This window comes from Belonocnema kinseyi, chromosome 6 (genome assembly GCF_010883055.1).
Source record: "Belonocnema kinseyi isolate 2016_QV_RU_SX_M_011 chromosome 6, B_treatae_v1, whole genome shotgun sequence".
Lineage (NCBI taxonomy): Eukaryota > Metazoa > Arthropoda > Insecta > Hymenoptera > Cynipidae > Belonocnema > Belonocnema kinseyi.
In genome coordinates, this window is record NC_046662.1 from 55,278,286 (window position 1) to 55,296,260 (window position 17,975).

The 17,975-nt window shown below is 28.1% G+C and overlaps 1 protein-coding gene across 1 annotated transcript; it reads right to left on the minus strand.

The window, feature by feature from the left end:
- Positions 1 to 7,278: 7,278 nt before the first annotated feature.
- On the minus strand, positions 7,279 to 13,657 carry LOC117174437. The gene is made up of 3 exons (XM_033363560.1): positions 13,450 to 13,657; positions 9,773 to 9,913; positions 7,279 to 8,071 (listed from the first exon to the last, which is right to left on the minus strand). The coding sequence occupies exons 1-3, from the start codon at positions 13,496 to 13,498 to the stop codon at positions 7,875 to 7,877; spliced, it is 387 nt and encodes a 128-aa protein (XP_033219451.1). The 5' UTR covers positions 13,499 to 13,657; the 3' UTR covers positions 7,279 to 7,874.
- Positions 13,658 to 17,975: the final 4,318 nt, after the last annotated feature.

The window sequence follows — 17,975 nt, forward strand, 5'->3', positions numbered from 1 at the left end:
ATATAAATAGAACCGCCGAAGTGTTCCGACCGGCAATCGTGCACCTTCGAGTTTTCAAATTCAGAAGAGGAGAAATGGGTTGCGCGCGCAACCCAGGCGTTTTTTTTATCTATATTATCTATATTTATATAGATCTATATTTATATATTTATCTATATTTTTTATTTATATCGTCTCCTACCATATTCACACGGACACAGACGTGCGATAGGATTGGACCACGTCTCGTTTCAGATCTGGGATCACTGGTCCAGATTCACACTGGGCGCTGGACTAGGAGTTGCACTCTTAGTTTCCGGTTTCTGTCTAATCTTATTCTATGCAAGCTGCATGAGTGGGTGGTTGTACCATTCAGCTATGATGTGAGTGCGCAGAACAGAGGCATCCTTTCTCTTCAAAAGAGAATTTTGGGCATCTTCAGCATCCTCGCCGAAGGATTTTGCATCTTGCTAGAGTTGCTTAAATTGTTAGTCTGTCGAGCTTGGCTCCAACTGCATTTAATTTCTCAAAGAGTAGAAGAGTCTGTACCGAGAACGGGCTAGGAGTTGCACTCCAATGACTGAGTAAGGATATATTCTTCTTTTACCTGCAGATGCAAAATATTTCGAGTTAATGAAAATCCTCGAAGATTTTTACTTTGCGCTGAGAATAAATTCTCCAGAGAGTTGCTACCGTGCACTCCTCTAATATTTTTAAATTGAATTATATGTGAAATAAACCTTAAAGTCCACGAAATATTTTATATTATCTCTGAGTGTATCGACTTTGAATTCTATAGAGACAATTTTTCTTTGGATAAATAAATCCATATTATATGTGTGAAATTTCTACATATTTTTCTATATAGTTAGAAATAGTATGAGGTAGTAAAGAACCTTTCAATATATTATTCTATATTATTATATCACATAGTACTCTTATAATTATTAATATTATTATTATTGTCTATGCGTGTCAATCTTAAAAATGAAAATTCAATAAATTATTGATACAAATAACTTTGGTGTTTTATGCTATAGCCAATGACGCCAGTGATGATCTGATCATGACGTCAAATATGATGATTATGATCGTCTCATAGGTAAATATACCACGCGTTCCATTAATCTTGTGATATGAAATCAGGATATGATGCTCTCTTTTGATAAAACTGTGAATTCAATCTACAGTGCGTCCATTTTTTTTTTAATAATTGAATGGTGCACATGTTCCGAGCACGCTGCTTCCTGTTAGCAAATGTGTTTACTACCGTATGGAAAAACTGATATCAGTAGCTAACTGTTCTACAAGAATCCATTCAACCCAGTAGGCACAAAATTTGGCGACGTCTTCACGACATCGCTATGACATCGTGACGACAACTTTACGACATCCTATGTCCATGTCGTTAAGGTGTCTTTACGATATCGTAGATAAGTTGTATGATTTGACGATGTCTTTACGATTTCGCAAAGACACCGAAACGACATGGACATAGGATGTCGTAAAGTTGTCTTAAAGTTGTCATAAAGGTGTCATAAAGGTGTCGTAACGATGTCGTAAAGACGTCGCCAAATGTTGTGCCCACTGGGAATTGTACTGAGATTGTAAAATTACAGCAAATTTCCGAAATTCTGTGAAATCAACAGGAAAATAAATTGGTCCGTAGATTGGGCCACCCCAAAAACACACAAATCAGCTCAATGTCTAAGTTTTTATTATATTAACAGTTCGTATTATTCTGTTTGCAGCTGTCAATTAATTTTAATTGTTTTTAAAATATTTTGAGTCTATTTTCATTTTTTCAGAATATAGGGTTTCACCAAATTTTCATAGGAATCTTAAGGCTGTTATACTAAGAACCTAATAAATGTTCGTTAACTCAATGAGAAATTTGATTTAAAGTCCATTTAGTTTAAATTATTAACATCAACACTGGTTGATATCACTTTCGAGCGTAAGAAACAGGCGGCCCAACTTACGTTCCTCGAGTGGAAAAATTGATTATATCTGGTAATTAAAAATACGTTACCATGTATAATCTTGTACTATTAACTATGGGACTGCGATCAAAAATTATACGTACTAAAATCTGCAGATATGGAAGAATAGATAATACCGTATAAGATCTTGGATCATAAATTGAAGCAGGAGATTTTTAGATTTAAAATATAAAGATATTCAAACCTAAAATCCAAGATATTAGAATCTATAATCCCATATATTAAAATCTATTATCCAATACCCTGAAATCCAATTTCCAGGAATTTACAAACTATGATCCAAGGTATTAACTCTACCGAACTAATATATTAAAATTCCCGAGCAAGAAATTTTAGAAACCTCATTAAAGATTTATAAAACCATCTAATATTAAATAATAAATGTTATAAAAACATTTTAATTTTCTGAAGATGCCACTGAGACTTTGTACGTTTATAAAATAACAAAAAATCTGGCATTCATCGTTCTTAGAATATTCTATCGATAAAATGGCAAAAAAGTAAAAATTAAATTATTTAAAATTGTGCATTTATATTTATTTAGAATGTTGAACTCCAGTTTACATACAGAACACAAAAGTAGATTTACGTAGGTAACGCTTTGTATTATTTATTTAATACAATACACATAATGAATAAAATACACAACACGCGGAGCAACTAATAATAAAAACGTTGCTTTTTGAAAGCTCTACAAGATTATCATGACAACTCTTTGCATTTCTTGAAAAAATTACACAACAGACCAAAAAAATAAAGCTATTCAAGTTGTTTAACCAATAAAGATCTACAAATTTCACATAAACCTTTGTGATAAGATTTTTTTCTAAATAAAAAAACTTAACTTTTTGGAAAAAAGACACAAGCTACAATAACATTTTATTTAACCAAATTTTTCGCCTAAATTATATCTAGAACTTTGCTTCGAACCAATTGATGCTAGTATGTGTATTTTCAGTTTAAATCGTACAAAATAACTTTAAAAATTAAAAAATTAAAATTTATGGACAAATGTCACAACTCGGAATAAAATGTATGATAACAGCATTGCTTTTTTCTGTAGGGTGCGCACTTTTGTCTATTATAAAAACAAGACAATGTAAATACGTATTTTTCAATATTAAAGCATATTACGAGTTTCAAAAATATAAATTCATTGAAATGGTACATATTTCAGGGTAGCTGAGAAATAAATTAATGCGAAATAAGCAACAAATATTCAAGTAATCATAAAAAATAAAATTTGTACATTATTTTGCAAATTCTAAATAAGCAGTATCAGAGTGCGAAGTTTGAGATACGTGATATGACAGTGTTTGTTGAGGCCGAAGGAGCTTTAACTAAACAGAATTTAAAAGCACCAAATTAAAGTTGTCTATGCTTTGGCCGTTAATTTTTAAAGATCTGTGCAAAAATGTTGGGGAAACACAAAGATCTAGTGTAATGCGCGGCGTAAATAAATAATCGAGCGCGCAGCGTAAGATAAATGTATTATCGAGTACTTAGCGTTAGAACCAACAGTCGTTCTAGACGGTCGAATTTGCGAGCAAAGCAAGCCGCGCGCGATCAGATTTTTTTATTATTTATTTATTTTAAAATCTGTTTAAAATCATTTATCACGCAATAAAAATTGTACGTAACATAACTCAATGGGATAATGACAAAAAAATTGATTTATTCACACCCTTGCTATTGATCATTAAAATTGTCTAAAAGACCTCAATTTCAACGATAAACATGACGATCATGATCATTTTACTAATAAATATCGCAGTACATTTCAACAATCTTGTAATTTTAACTTAGAATATGATGCCCATTTTTTAATAAAACACTGCTCAAATAGTATTATTATCAGGTTGTTTTTTAGTATTAAAATAGTACTTGAAAGAAAATTTCTCTTTAATTTGATGCACGACAAATAACATTTTGAGTACTACCTTCTGAACTTAAAACAGAAATTAAATAAAAATCAAATACCATGATGGTTGTTGTTTCTTTTGGTTTTAACAAGTACTTACAACAAAACTTAGCGACAAGTTTTGATGTTTGAGTGACATAAATAAAGAAAAATGTATATCTTCTATAAAACAAGTAAAAGGTAAAATTTTTAAGCTTCGTTTCATTAACTTTTTTAGAAGTATGCCTAAAATTCTTGAAAGATTGGCACATAACTAATTAACGATAAGGCGATCATTAGAAGACAAGATTGTAAAAATAACGATGAATTCAATATATTAGGAAGAAAGGTTGTTCTTTCTTATGAGTATATTCGCAAATAGAAAAACTGCAGGAAAAACAATGAACAAAGAAGTTTTTTCCTAAAAATTGGACAAATTCATAAAATTTGGTACAAATCTTAACCTATACAGCTAGACCAAGGACATGAATAACTATTACGTGATTGCTTGCAAATAATATTAAATATTTATTCGTGAGATGGAAATTTGTATGAAGTTAAAAATACAAGATTTGTTGGTAATCAGATGCAGCGTCTGATCACAAAGACCTATTTTATAATTTAATATTTTATTAATTTAATTTAGTATAATCATAAAGTAATCATAAAGTATTTTCTTTTTTGATAAAAACGTTACCATAATTATTATTCACAATAATAAGCAAAAGCGATGCTCGATACTATACTTTCCTATCCTAAGTTTATTTAATAATAATTTATAATTTAAATATTTTTCAGGAAGGAGTTTTTGTGTACGGATATTTTTTTGAAAGGTGCAGGATATATGCATGACAAATCACCGATTGCGAAAATCTAAAAGTAAAGCATTATTCGTGATGATGCCCGTAACAAACATTTGTGCATTCTACAATGCACCATATAAAAATTCAAAGCTGTATCAGAAAAGTCAATTTTTTAAGACACGGTCTTGTTTACAAGAAACTGATAATAATATAAGTATTATTGGTAATTCCACTTTGGCTGCGAAGAATAAAAGCCCCGGAATTTTATGTAATTTAAAAAATAATAAAAAAATAATTAAGATCCACTTTTCTCAAATCATATTTATTAAAGAAATAAAACTATTTGAGTGAGCGTGTATATTTTGACAAATAATCAAAAACCAAAGTTACACACTCTGTGCGGTCTCACAGAGCGCACCATGCTTATGATATTCCCCATCCCCGCTAGCGGCTTTCATCGTGGCTTCTTTTTTTGCTTTTGCTTTTTTTTTTAGTTGTGATCTCGCCGAGGTAAGTGGAAAACGTGTGGTCTTGCGCGCAAAAGATTTTCGCTCTTTGCTCTTTCCGCGGACATCCTTGATAGATACGTCTGGATGTGCGGTTTGTTAGAATTTAACATGCTTCCGATACGTGGATCCCTCTCCCCACTCGTGTAAAAGATTATTAATCACAAAAGTTGGCAAAATTATTTCATTTCTTCCTTATTCTAATTTCCGCTCATAAGCTTTTATAAGTCAGATGACAAAAAATTTTCTACTTATTCAATTAGATATAAATCTATACAGTGGTATATGAGACCTCAGGCCGATATTAGTGAAAAATAAAATCACATCCATACTTAAAGGTTTAAAAGTAAAACACTTTTCGGAATTACATACTCTATATTAAATTTACGTATTGTACTGATTATAAAATTAAATAAAAGTAACCATGTTAATGCTGTATTTGTGCTTAATATAGTTACTGGTATTTCTCCATATAAAAGTCACTATTGCTTCCTCGTGTAATATCTTTCGGAATATTTATTGAGTTGTGTTAATATTTGGTTTTTTTTCTTTTCGATAATATTGAGCAAAAGCATAAGACAGATAAGGATTAATTTATATGAAAAATTTATTAAGCAAGCATTATTTACTTGAATCATTAGTTTCCTTCTTTAATGAAATAAAAATTCTGACTGTTAATTTTTATAAGACTGTATCAAAAACTATTGTTCTTTCAAAAATAAATAGATTTTGATTTCTTTTTAGATTTCTAATACACGTTTTGAATTAGCCGTTTTGAATTTACAAATTCTTTAAATATATTTGAATTAGCTGTGCTAATTTAAAAATTCTCTAATAAAATGTTGAAAACACATTTCTCAACTTGTATTTTCATCGAAATGTTCGCTAAAATATAAACAAATTCTGCTTATAATTGTCCTTTTTTAAGACAATAAACTTCCTTTTAATGTTGTAAACAAAATCATTACAACTTTTATATTAACGCATTGAAACTGCTTAAAAAATGTTTTAAGACTGTATTATTTTGAGAAAATACTGCATTATAGCTGACCTTATTAATATTTTAAGGGAAATTCGAAGAAAAAAAAACAAGACAGAGCAAAGACTCAGAATTTTTTTAAAGTCGCCAAGTGGAAAAACTTTTTTTCTTTCGTCTTTTTTCATATCTCGTTTTCTGATTGCTTTAATTATATGCATATTCTAACACCAATACGTTGTTTGAAAAACAACCAACATTTTAAAATACTTTTACAAAATAAATTCTTCTTATCAATTTTGATCCTAATGTAAAGAATTACCCTTATGCAAAGAAAATTTAATACAACTATGTAAATATATCATTCAGAGATTCATTAAGAAAGTTCATGCAATAGTAAAATTTTTTTCTATGGCAGTTTTATAAGTGGATTTCAATTCCATCCGTATAGTCTACATAAATTAATATTTATTACATCAAAGGAGGGTTAGACGTTTGAAAATTAAGCTTCACGTTAGTACCTGTCTAACCGCACGAGTGATGTACGATATTTAATTTTGAATCGGCATTTTATAAAACTGTAAAGCCGTCGAAAAAGTGAGTCTTGATGTTTATAATATCTTTTGTCGTAAAAGCATACGAATGACGTGGGAGCAATGTGCTTGGCTGTTATTGATAATCTTTCATGACGCGAAATTTAAAAATGGTAACCATGTTGCTAAATCGGGGGAATCGAAACGTAAACAGTCAGAGCCACTTGAACCGTTTCCAATTAGAGTAAATAACATTGCGCAAAATACTCAACTGAGTACACGCGCACGGCGGCCCTTCCACGGCGAAAGTCGGAAATGTATCTTGCCATTTGAGTTAAAAAACTGCCTGGGCCAACAGTTCTAGGAATTTCTTAATCGTGAGCGGCTAAATCGAGTCGTTATTATTATTGTGCGTTATTCAGTGGTCATTTTTGGAACTAGTAATATTTCAGTGCAGCACTTACGAAGAAGTAGTAAAGAGTGAGCAAGCCCATGCACATGCGCACTGGCACTTGCCATTTCAACGATGTCAACATGCATTGGAAGATTTAAAATTGTATTTTAAAAATTTCGAGGCTGCCGGTTTAAGAAAATATGTATGTATTAAGTTAATGTGAAAATACATACTTTACCTTTAAGGAGTACATAGAGATAGAGAAATGTCATTTTCCTACTAGTTTCTAATTCAGTAGCAATTAAGAAATGAATTTAAAAACCCAATAAAATAGGAGCAAAAACAAACATAACCTACATATGCATCGGGATGTCAAAGTATAACATAGAGGAGTGGGGGTCACACATGAAAATTCAAACAGCACTGCGCATGTGCACGGGTTTGCTCGCGAGTTTCGATTAGTGGCAAACAGTAACGAATTTTTTAAGATTGCTTGTCCAAACGCTGCTCACTAAAAACATATGGTGGGATCCCTCTTGACTATTCCTTCGTGGTGGCGGCGTTTGGAACTAATAATATTTCAGCAGGCTTTCTAACGCTCACTTTTTAGGCTACGTTATAGCCTCATAACACGGTGGTTGTAAATAAAAATATATAAAATGGCGCGATTCGTTCATTATTTGTACTTTTTACAAACAAGTGTAAATAATAGAAGGTTTGTCGTTGTAAGTGTCCAGCTTGATTATTGTTTCCTTTTATTACTGCTGATGTAACTGTTTCTTAAATGAAGTACAATGGGACTAATAAAACAAGTCCAAGAGAAGTTGGTAAGGATACACTTGAAACTCCATTGTATCGTCCCCAATTTTCATCGCGATTGCAATAATTAGTTTTACAAATTCGAATATCGTAGTTTCCATGCTTAAAAGGATTTTCTTCCCTCACGCAGTCATGCAAAACTGTTCTTCTATGTAAATCTGAAAGATAAAAATATAGCAGTCTCAAAGAATAAAAAAATTAATCCTGGTGTCTACTCGATAAATGATTTAAAATTTTCGGTAATTGGCTGCATTTATGAGGGTTAATTAAAAAGAGTTTAAAAGATTTAAATGATATCACATTTCTAAGATAACTGATTTCGGACAGGGAATTTTGCAAGAGAAATATAATTTTGATATAATCTCTTCTTCTAAATCAAAATTTAAATTCTTTTTCAAATTACCAGTTTTGTGTAAAACACTCTCTGCTTGTAGTTAAATTATAACTCTTCACAAAAATCCCCTGTCCCAAGGTCAAAATTCTAATTCTTTGAGTAAACTTCTAATTCTTTACAGAGATTCCCTGCCTCAAAATCGAAATTTTAATTCTTTAATAGAATCTATTTCCAAAAGAGTTGGAGGTCTAAATTTGAACAGAGTTTTTTAAATATTCCTTTTTTCTGAATCAGAATTAAAATTATTTCCAAAATTTCAGCTTCGTCTTAAAAAATTCCTGTTCCAAGTCAAATTCTACTTCTTTTAGAAAATAAATGGTTCCAAGAAGAATTGTAATTTTTTTAAAAGATTTTCTCTTTCACATGAGAATTAAGGTTCTTAAAGCTATTCTCCGTTTCATACGAGAATTATATTTATTTACAAAATTTTCTATTATAATTCAGGCATATAGTGAAACATTTCAAGTTTAACACAATAAAGTTTCAAATTATGAAGAATTCGCAATTTGAAATGGGATTTTTCTACACTTTTTTAATGTAAATCAGAAGTAAAATTCTTTTTCAATATTTCCATTTCGTCTAAAAAATTTTCTATTCCAAGTTAAATAATAATTCTTTACGAAAATTCTTTTGTCAGAAAATCTAAATTATTATAATTCTTCACTAAAATCTACAGTAAAAAGTCAAATTCTTTTCGGAAAATTCCTTTCCCAAAGGGAGCATTTTAATTTTAATCTAAAATTCTCTATCTGGAAGTAAAAATTATAATTCTTTAAGCATATTTCCATTATCAAAGTCGAAATTATGGTTTGGCCATAATTTCCATAATTAAAAAGCTTGGGTTGTCGACTAGACATATGTAGTGTTTTTTTAAATTCCCTTTTTGTAAATCAGAATTAAAATTCTCTTCCAATAATCTCATTTTTAGAAACAAAATATAATTTTTTCCTTCACGAAAAATTCTCTTTTAAAGTCAAAATTATAATTCTTAGAAAAATATCCTGTTTCAAAATGACCCTAACGTTCAAAATATAATATATGTTACAACTTACAATTAGGATAATAAAGTATATATTACAAAGTGTGATTACTAGTCATTTTCCAGTGAAAACCATTCCCGATCAGGTAGACACAATTTTTATAAAAATTATTAGTATTAGTGCGAATTAGAGAAAAAATAATTAAATTGATAAAGAAAAATGTAAAAAAAGAGAAAACCGTGGTCTAGATATCTTACATTCTGGTTCTTTGATATTATTTCAAAATAGTATTAGTTACTTTTTTTAGAAAAAAATAAGAATGTATGAAAAAATATATTACCATACAAAAGTTTTTTTTTAATTAAAAATAGAAATTGTAGCGGTTTTCTTTTAAAGTTTTCATTACTAAAAGTCATTAATTTTTGAACTATTTTATTATGTGTTCCATATTACTAAATAAAATTGTAAATACTTTTTATACTCACAATTAGTACTGTATGTCGCACATGCTGAACTCGCTGTGGTATTACACGTATGATTGTCTAAGAATTTATTGCAGCTTTGATAACTTTGCAATTCATCAGTTTTCTCTCCATCAACGCATTGGTAACATACTATACACTCACCTGAAAATAATTAATTCAAAATTAAAATTTCACGACGTGAAAATAATAACTATGTAAGGTACAAAATAATATTTTACAGGATCGACAAAAAGTATTTAAAAGATTTAAAGAGATTTATACATATTTATTATATATTTCAAGATAAGTCACGAGATAAGTCATGGGATTTTAAAGATTTGAAGCGATTTAGAGAGATTCGAGATTTCAACCAATTTCGACTGATTTCAATGAAACTTAATGTATTTTATGAGCTTTAGACATTTTTTGATTACTTTAGAGGGTTTAAGAGATCTTTAAAGATTTAAAGTATTTACAAAGTTTATCCACGAATTTTATAGGATTTCGTGAAATTTCAAAAGATTTAAAGAAAATTTCAAACTCTATCAATTTTATTCAGTCAACATTTTTATAAACTTTGAATTAAATAGATTAATTTTCGTGATCCAAAGTTGGATCAATATGTCGCAAGTAATTTCTAGTTAGAATTACGACTGAAGAGTCAATTTTTCCTATTTTCATTTCTTGTAAATGCGCTAGAGTAACTTTTTTGATCTTTCCAGTTTTCAGTTGTATAAGTTCGATGATCTCCAATTGTTTGCAGGGTATATTGAAAACTTAATGTTTCATTTAAAAAGAAGAAACGTCGAACAATGTTTTCAAATGATTGAATCGAAGAATATTTGCTTTATTTTGAAACTTGCCAGACTCCTGATATTTTTGTCTCAAAAGAAAGCCTAGGCCTTTTGAAATCTCTTAAGATCCCTAATAATCGTTTAAAATTCCTTGAAATCTTAGAAATCCCGCTAAAATACCCTGCTGTTTTTTAGAATTGGTGAAAATACTTCGGTATTACATGAACCCGTTAAAATCCTTGGAAATCCCGTGACTTGTTTTGAAATCTCTTGGAATCCCTTGAAATCCCTCAAAATCCCTTCAAATTTTCGAACTTCTATTTAAATCCCCTTTTATTCTTTAAAATTTGTGAAAATTACTTTGGTATCACATAAAATCCTTTAAAGTCCCATGACTTATTTTGAAGTCTCTCAGAATGCCTAATTATGCATAAAAATCCTTCAAATCTTCGAAATCCCAATTAAACCTCGTGGTATTCTTTAAAATTGATTAAAATACTTCGGCATCACACGAAATTCTGTGAAATTCTTTGAAATCCCTTGAGATCCCTTATAATTCTGTCCAATTTCTTAAAAACTTAGAAATCTGATTAAAATATTTTTCTGGTTTTTTTTCAAATTATTGAAAATACTTTCATATTGCATGAAGTCCTATAAACTCCTTTAAACACCGCGACTTATTTTAAAATCTCTTAAGATTCTTCATAATCCTTTCAAATGCCTTAAAATCTTAGAAATCCGACTAAAATACTCGGCTGTTTTTAAGAAAGGGTAAAAATACTTCGGTATTACATGAAGTCCTGTAAAATCTTTGGAAATCCCCTGACTTCTTTTAAAATCTCTTAGAATCCCTTAAAATCTCTTAAAATCCCTTAAAATCTTCGAAATCCCATTTAAATCTCCTGTTATTCTTCAAAATTGGCGAAAATACTTCGGCGTCACATGAAAATTGTAGAATGCTTTCAAATCCCGTAACTTATTGTGATAATAGTTCACTATCACTTTAACGCCGTAAAATCTTTTGAAATCCCATGACCTATTTCGAAGTCTCTTGAGATCCCTTATGATCCTCTCAAATCCCATAAAATCTTCGAAATCCCATTAAATAAATACTTAGGTATCACATGAAATTCTTTAACTTCCTTTAAATCCCGTGACTTAATTTGAAATATCTTAGAATCCCTTAAAATTCTCTAAAATCACTTCAAATCTTCAAAATCCCATTAAAATCCCCTGCAATTCTTTAAAATTGGTGTAAATACTTTGATATCACATAAAATCCATTAAAATTCGTTAATTCCCTGGACTTAATTTGAAATCTCCTAGAATCCCTTATAATCCTTTAAAATCCCTTGAAATATTCAAAATCCCAATAAAATCTCTTGCTGATGTTGAAAATTTGTTAAAATACTTCATCATTACATGAAAACTGTAAAATCCTCTGAAATCTTGTGAGTTATTTTCAAATTTTTTTAATCCCTTGAAACCTTCAAAATCCCATTAAAATCTCCTGCTATTCTTTAAATTGATGAAAATACTTCGGTATCACATGAAATCCTGTAAAAATATTTGAAATCTCGTGACTTATTTTTAAATCTCTCTTAAATCCCTTACAATCCTTTAAAATCCCTTTAAATCCCCAATTAAATAAAAAACCTTTGAATTAAACTCAATTTTTCTTTAATCTATTGAATTACGCTAGCGTGGATGTTCAAATTCTAAAATCATTTTTTTGACCCTATAAAATGAACCAACCTAGTGTATATTAGTAGAAAAACAAATTTCAACAACCAAAATATGTGTTAATTAAAAAAATTTCAATAATTAAATTGAGAAAACTTACGTCAGAAATGATTTTTACTCCGCCCCCCCCCCCCCATAAGTAAGGAAGCGTAAGATTTCCAAGGCTCTCCTTCCCCGAAAAAGCGTGACCTACTTTTTATATTTATATTAATTTGAAAATATTCTATTACTAATATTAATTAAAATTAATATTTTTTTCTTCAAATATTAGTCATGCTGATAGGGAATAACCATTTGTACTCTGAGACACGTGTTAGGGCTTACTCACAGTTTAGTGACTTTCTTGTTTAGGAAATAGAGGCATAAAGTGAAAGTGTAAACGTAAAGAAAGAACTCATTTTTCAGTACATTATGCGTCATGAGTGCATTAAAGTACAATTTTACGGCTGAAGAAACTAGTTTTGCGTAACACTTGTTATCAAATTTATTTAATTTATTTTGAGCGCGCAAAAAGATAGATTCAAAAAATGTTTTAGGTTTCGACAAACATCTGTACAATTATTTTCTATAGAAAATTAAGTAAAAAACTATATGTATTAAATTTCAATTTTATAACTAAATGAACAAATTATGAGTCATACTTTTTATCTCATACTTAATTTATTTGCAGCGCACCAAGAAATATTCAAAATATTTTTTCCGGTTGATGAGAAATGAGTACAATGATTTTCTTTACAGAATTAAATAAACAAATATACGAATAAGAGTAAAATTTTATAAATAAACAAACGAATTATACTTAACACTTTTTATTACATATTTAATTTATTTTGAGCGCGTGATCAAAGATTCAGAAGATGTTTTTCGTACAGGCACATATTATTTTCTATAAGAAATTTATAAAAAAACGTATGCATAAAAAATTAAAATATTATAACTGAAGAAACTAATTATAAAAACACATTTTTGTCACATATTTAAATTCTTTCGCGCTTGTCAAGAAAAATTCAAAAGTTTTTTTTTGTTAGATAACAATACAAACAATCATTTTCTCCAGAAAATTAAAAAAAGAAATAGAAAATGTTTCTCAACTCTTACGCATTAAAATTTTAATAATTAACAATCGCGTAGTCAATTATATTTGACCTTATTATTACTTACCAGCAGTAGCAATAGTAGCAATGGCAACAACAAAAATTATAAATTTCATTTTGACATGCTACTTGTAACACAGAAATTTCAAACTTTAAGAAATTATTTAATATTAATTCTACTGAATTAATTAAAACTTTTAAAAAATTTGAGAATTTTTTATTCATGAAAAGCACAAATAACTCTTCCCGTAAAATGCCTGGCGCGCAGTTTGACTATGTCTGGCGGGAATTGAATTGAAACCATTGAAACTGCGGACTGTTTGTGGCCTTCGAAAAGTCGATGCTCGGGTAGTGGGAGAAAAAGGGTCATTCCGCGCAAAATATTCCACATAATATTTTAATTTTTTATTTGGTAATGATAATTTTTCTTTATTATTTTGAGTAAAAACAATCTTGCAAATGTAAGAAAAATTCCTATAACCGGAACATTAAATAACTATCAAGAATAATACATTTAAAAATTTTTTATTTCAATCTGAATTTTTTAAAATCAATTTATACAAGATTCCATGTTAAAAGTGTTACAAAATTTAGATTCAAATCTTTGAATAATGATGGCTGAAGAAAATAAAAAATTGGTTAAAAAAATCAGGGAATTTTGAAATTTAATTTTTTGGCGACCCTGATATAATATTCTTGTTATTATTTTATTTGTCTTGTATTTATATTTATTTATTTTCATTTTTTCTCCTGGCTTATATTTTTACTGAAGAATTTTATTATTTTGTACAAAATTCTACAATTTTGCTAAACGTTCATCTTTTTTAATTTTTCTTGATTCAATTTTTTCAAATTCGTCTTTTTCGCTTGCGAATTTATCTGTTTGAGTAGAAATTATATATTTTCAGATAAAAATACAACTGTGGTAGGATTTTGAATGAAGATTTCTCATTTTATTTTAAAATCTATCTCTTTGGTTGGAAGGTGGTTTTTTTTACTTGAAAATTATTGTAACCACTTTTTCAAAACAAAAAAAAACAGGTTTTGGTTGAAGATGCGTTGAAAATTTATATATTTGGATAAAATTTGAACTATTTTATTAGAATTAGCTTTTTCAATTTAAAATTTAACTACATGTATTGCCATAAAACTAATTATTCAAACTTTTTTTTCATCTCTTTGATACAAAACCTGACTAATATGTTAAGTTTTTTCAACATTTATTTTTTAACTGAAAATGTTGCTTTAGTATTTCCGGTTAAAACTGTTTATTTTTAATCAAAAATTTATATTTATTGGTAGAAAACTAAGGTTCTTGGTTTCAAATTAGCAATATTTTTGTTAAAAATTCAACTGTTTGGTTACAGTTAATTGAAGATGGATTTTGGGTAAAAGTTAAACTAATTTGTGCAAAGTTTACTTTTTTATTAAAATGTTCATCGCTTTGGTTATAAATTTAACTAATTTGTCGAAAGTTTTTTTTTTACATTAATTTTTTATTTGAGAATGTAACTTTTTTATTTTTTGCTCAAGATTGATCATTTGTAGTTGAGAATTCATTTTTTTATAGAAAAATAATCTTCTTGGTTTAAGATTTTTTTTGTGGTGAAAATATATCTCTCTGTATGAAAAACAACTTTGTCGTTAAAATTTCAACCGTTTCACAGAAAATTCTATTATAAATATTAAAATTATTTAATATAAAAAAATAATTTAAAACTTAAATATTGATAAGTTATAAAAAAAATTTCATTTAAAGATACTTCTATGTCTTTATTAATAAAATTTGATAATTTAGTCAAAAAAATTAAATATTTATTACATTTTGTGTTGAAAATTCTACTTATTTGTTAAGAGTGTCGGTATTTTGATGAAATTTAAACTCTTTAGTTGAAAACTTTTATACTATTTCGTTAAAAATTAGTTTTCTTTGTTGTTAAAATGTCAACTGTTATATTTTTTGTTAAAAAATTGAATGTTTTCAAAAATTTAATCTTTTTGGCTTAATTTTTTTAAATTCAATTCTCTTCTAAAAAAAAAAATTATTTATCAGAAAAATCAGCTTTTAGATTTGAAATTCAAATCGATTGGTCATAGACAATGGAAAATTAAACAGGGAAAAATTACAGAATTTTGAAATTAAGGTTCTCCGGCCACCCTGATAAAATATTCTTATTAGTAATTAATTTTACTCTTATTTATATTTCCTTTTTTTTTATTTGATTGCTCCTGACGATTATAATTGAAGTTAAAAAACGTTTTAATTGGTTGTCAATTCAACTATTTTTGTTAAAAAATTCAATGTTTGTCCGAAAAATTCTTATCTTGGTTTTAAAAATTTCGCTGAAAATCTCTTTCTGGGTTGCAAAATGCAACTTCTTCTTTTTTTTTCTTTTTATTTGTTTGAAAATTCTTTTTTTTATTTTAAAAATTCATATATAGTGTATTAAAACTGATCTTTGTCAATTAAAGATTCAACTACTTTGGTTTAAAGTTAAATTAATTTGTTACAAATTTATTTTTATGGGTGACGGTTCATCTCTTTAGCTGGAAATTTAACCTTTTTGTTATAAAATCATTTTTTTTTTTAATTGGTCAGTTTTTGTAGAAAATTCATCTTTTGTGGTAGAAAACAAATCTTCTTGGTCTTAAATTCCCCTTTTTCAAATAAAAATGCAGCTGTTTGGTTGAAAATGAACTTTTTTTTGTTGAAATTGCATATTTACGGTTTGAAAACTCAACTGTTTCATATGTGTTTAGCTGGTTTTAAATTTAACTGTTTTGGCGAAAGTTTGATCTATTTTTGTTTTAAATTTAACTATTTCTTTGAAAATTCGTCATTTTGTATTGATAATTCATCTTTTATGAAAAAGTAATCTTTTTTATTTTATATAAATGAATAAGTTAAAAATGTTTAAATTTCCATTCGAAATTGTTTTATTCCTCTAATAGAAGTTCCCATGTTAAAAAATGTATTATTCATAAGAAAGAATGAAAAATTAGTTAGGGAATATTAAGGAAAATTTTGAGAATTTTAAAAATTAAATTTTGGGACCACATGCTTCTGGAAATAAATATTCACGATTGATAATTTCAAATTTTTTTCCTATAGCCCTTTTCAAACTAAAAAAGTCTACTTGCTTTTTAAATTCAGAATTGGATTTTATATCTGCTTGCATAATTTTTCCTGTTTTATGGTTCTTTTTGTTATTTCGCTCACGTTCCAGACTATTGAATTAAGCGGAAGCAAACACCAAGGACATTTTCACGTAATACGAAAAAACTAAGCAGAATTTGTTTCTTGTCTTTTTCCGTATTTCTCAATTTGTTTATATTCTAAATATTAATTATTTGAATGTAAATTTCTTTGCATTGCGGTAATTTTATGGACTGTGTAAATTTCCTGATCAATTACTTGCAGAAGACTGTACGTTAAATTGCCTTTATATATTTCATTTTATTATTTTTTATTTTATTTCCCCCAAAAACAAAGAAAAAATATTTTTACGTATTATTGTTAATTTTAGTCATTTCTGTCGTATTTTTATACAAAGTGTTACTAATGGAAAATTTGAATAATTCTCTTGACTTTTAAAACAATTTTTAATTGTTTAAATAAATGTAACTTATTTTAAAAAATTATTTATTCCCAAAAAATGTAAAAAATATCCACATTTTCTGATTGAAATCTAATTGTTGGTCATTGTTTGGAGTAATATTTTTTTTAAACATTATGTAGTTATTTAAACTATCCATTATTTTTTATTTAAAATCTTTCTAAAAATAGAGTTGGAGATGTACAATTTTTCTAAAGTTTCTATCCTATTAACCCTTTCTTAATTGCTTAAGAAAATATAATTTGTTTAAACAATTAAACTCTTTGATTCCAGAAGTTTGATATTTTCGTCACTTTCAATTTTTTCGTCAATTTCAAAATTGGCTTGTCTTGTGCTTTTTATTGCTCAAATGATTATAAATCAATTGTACTAATTGTACAAAGTTAACTAAAGTAATTTTTTTATTTATTATAAATTACCTAAAATATAAAACTTCGTCTTAAAAAATGTTGTTCAGAGAAAATTTTGAATAATTTGCATTATTGCATGTCCTTTTTCCATTCTGATCAAAGAAGGTATTAGATTTGTGTAAAATTTGACCCCCCCCCCCTTTTTTTTGTCAAATGTCCACATTTTGAGACCCTCTGAAACCGAAAAACAGGTTTTTACGAATGAGGCTGTATGTCTGCCTGTATGTATGTCTGTATTTCTGTATGTCTGTCTGTGAACACGATAACTTTCGAAAAACTTAATCTATTATATTGCCCTTTGGCACACTTGTTTAGTGTCCTAAACTAAAGGTCAAGTTCATTAGCCAGCCATTTTGGATGAAAATTCAAAAAGTGGGCACATTTTGAATATTTTTTAGACTACTTTTTTTCAAATTCCAAAATTCTCTGTACGTTTATTCATAGTATTCAAAAAGTTGAACAATTTATCCTAATGACTTTTTTTAAATTAAAAATTACCTGAGTTATAGCATTTTCAAAATCAAAAAAGCAACAAATTAAAATGAACATTTTGAGTTAAACAACGC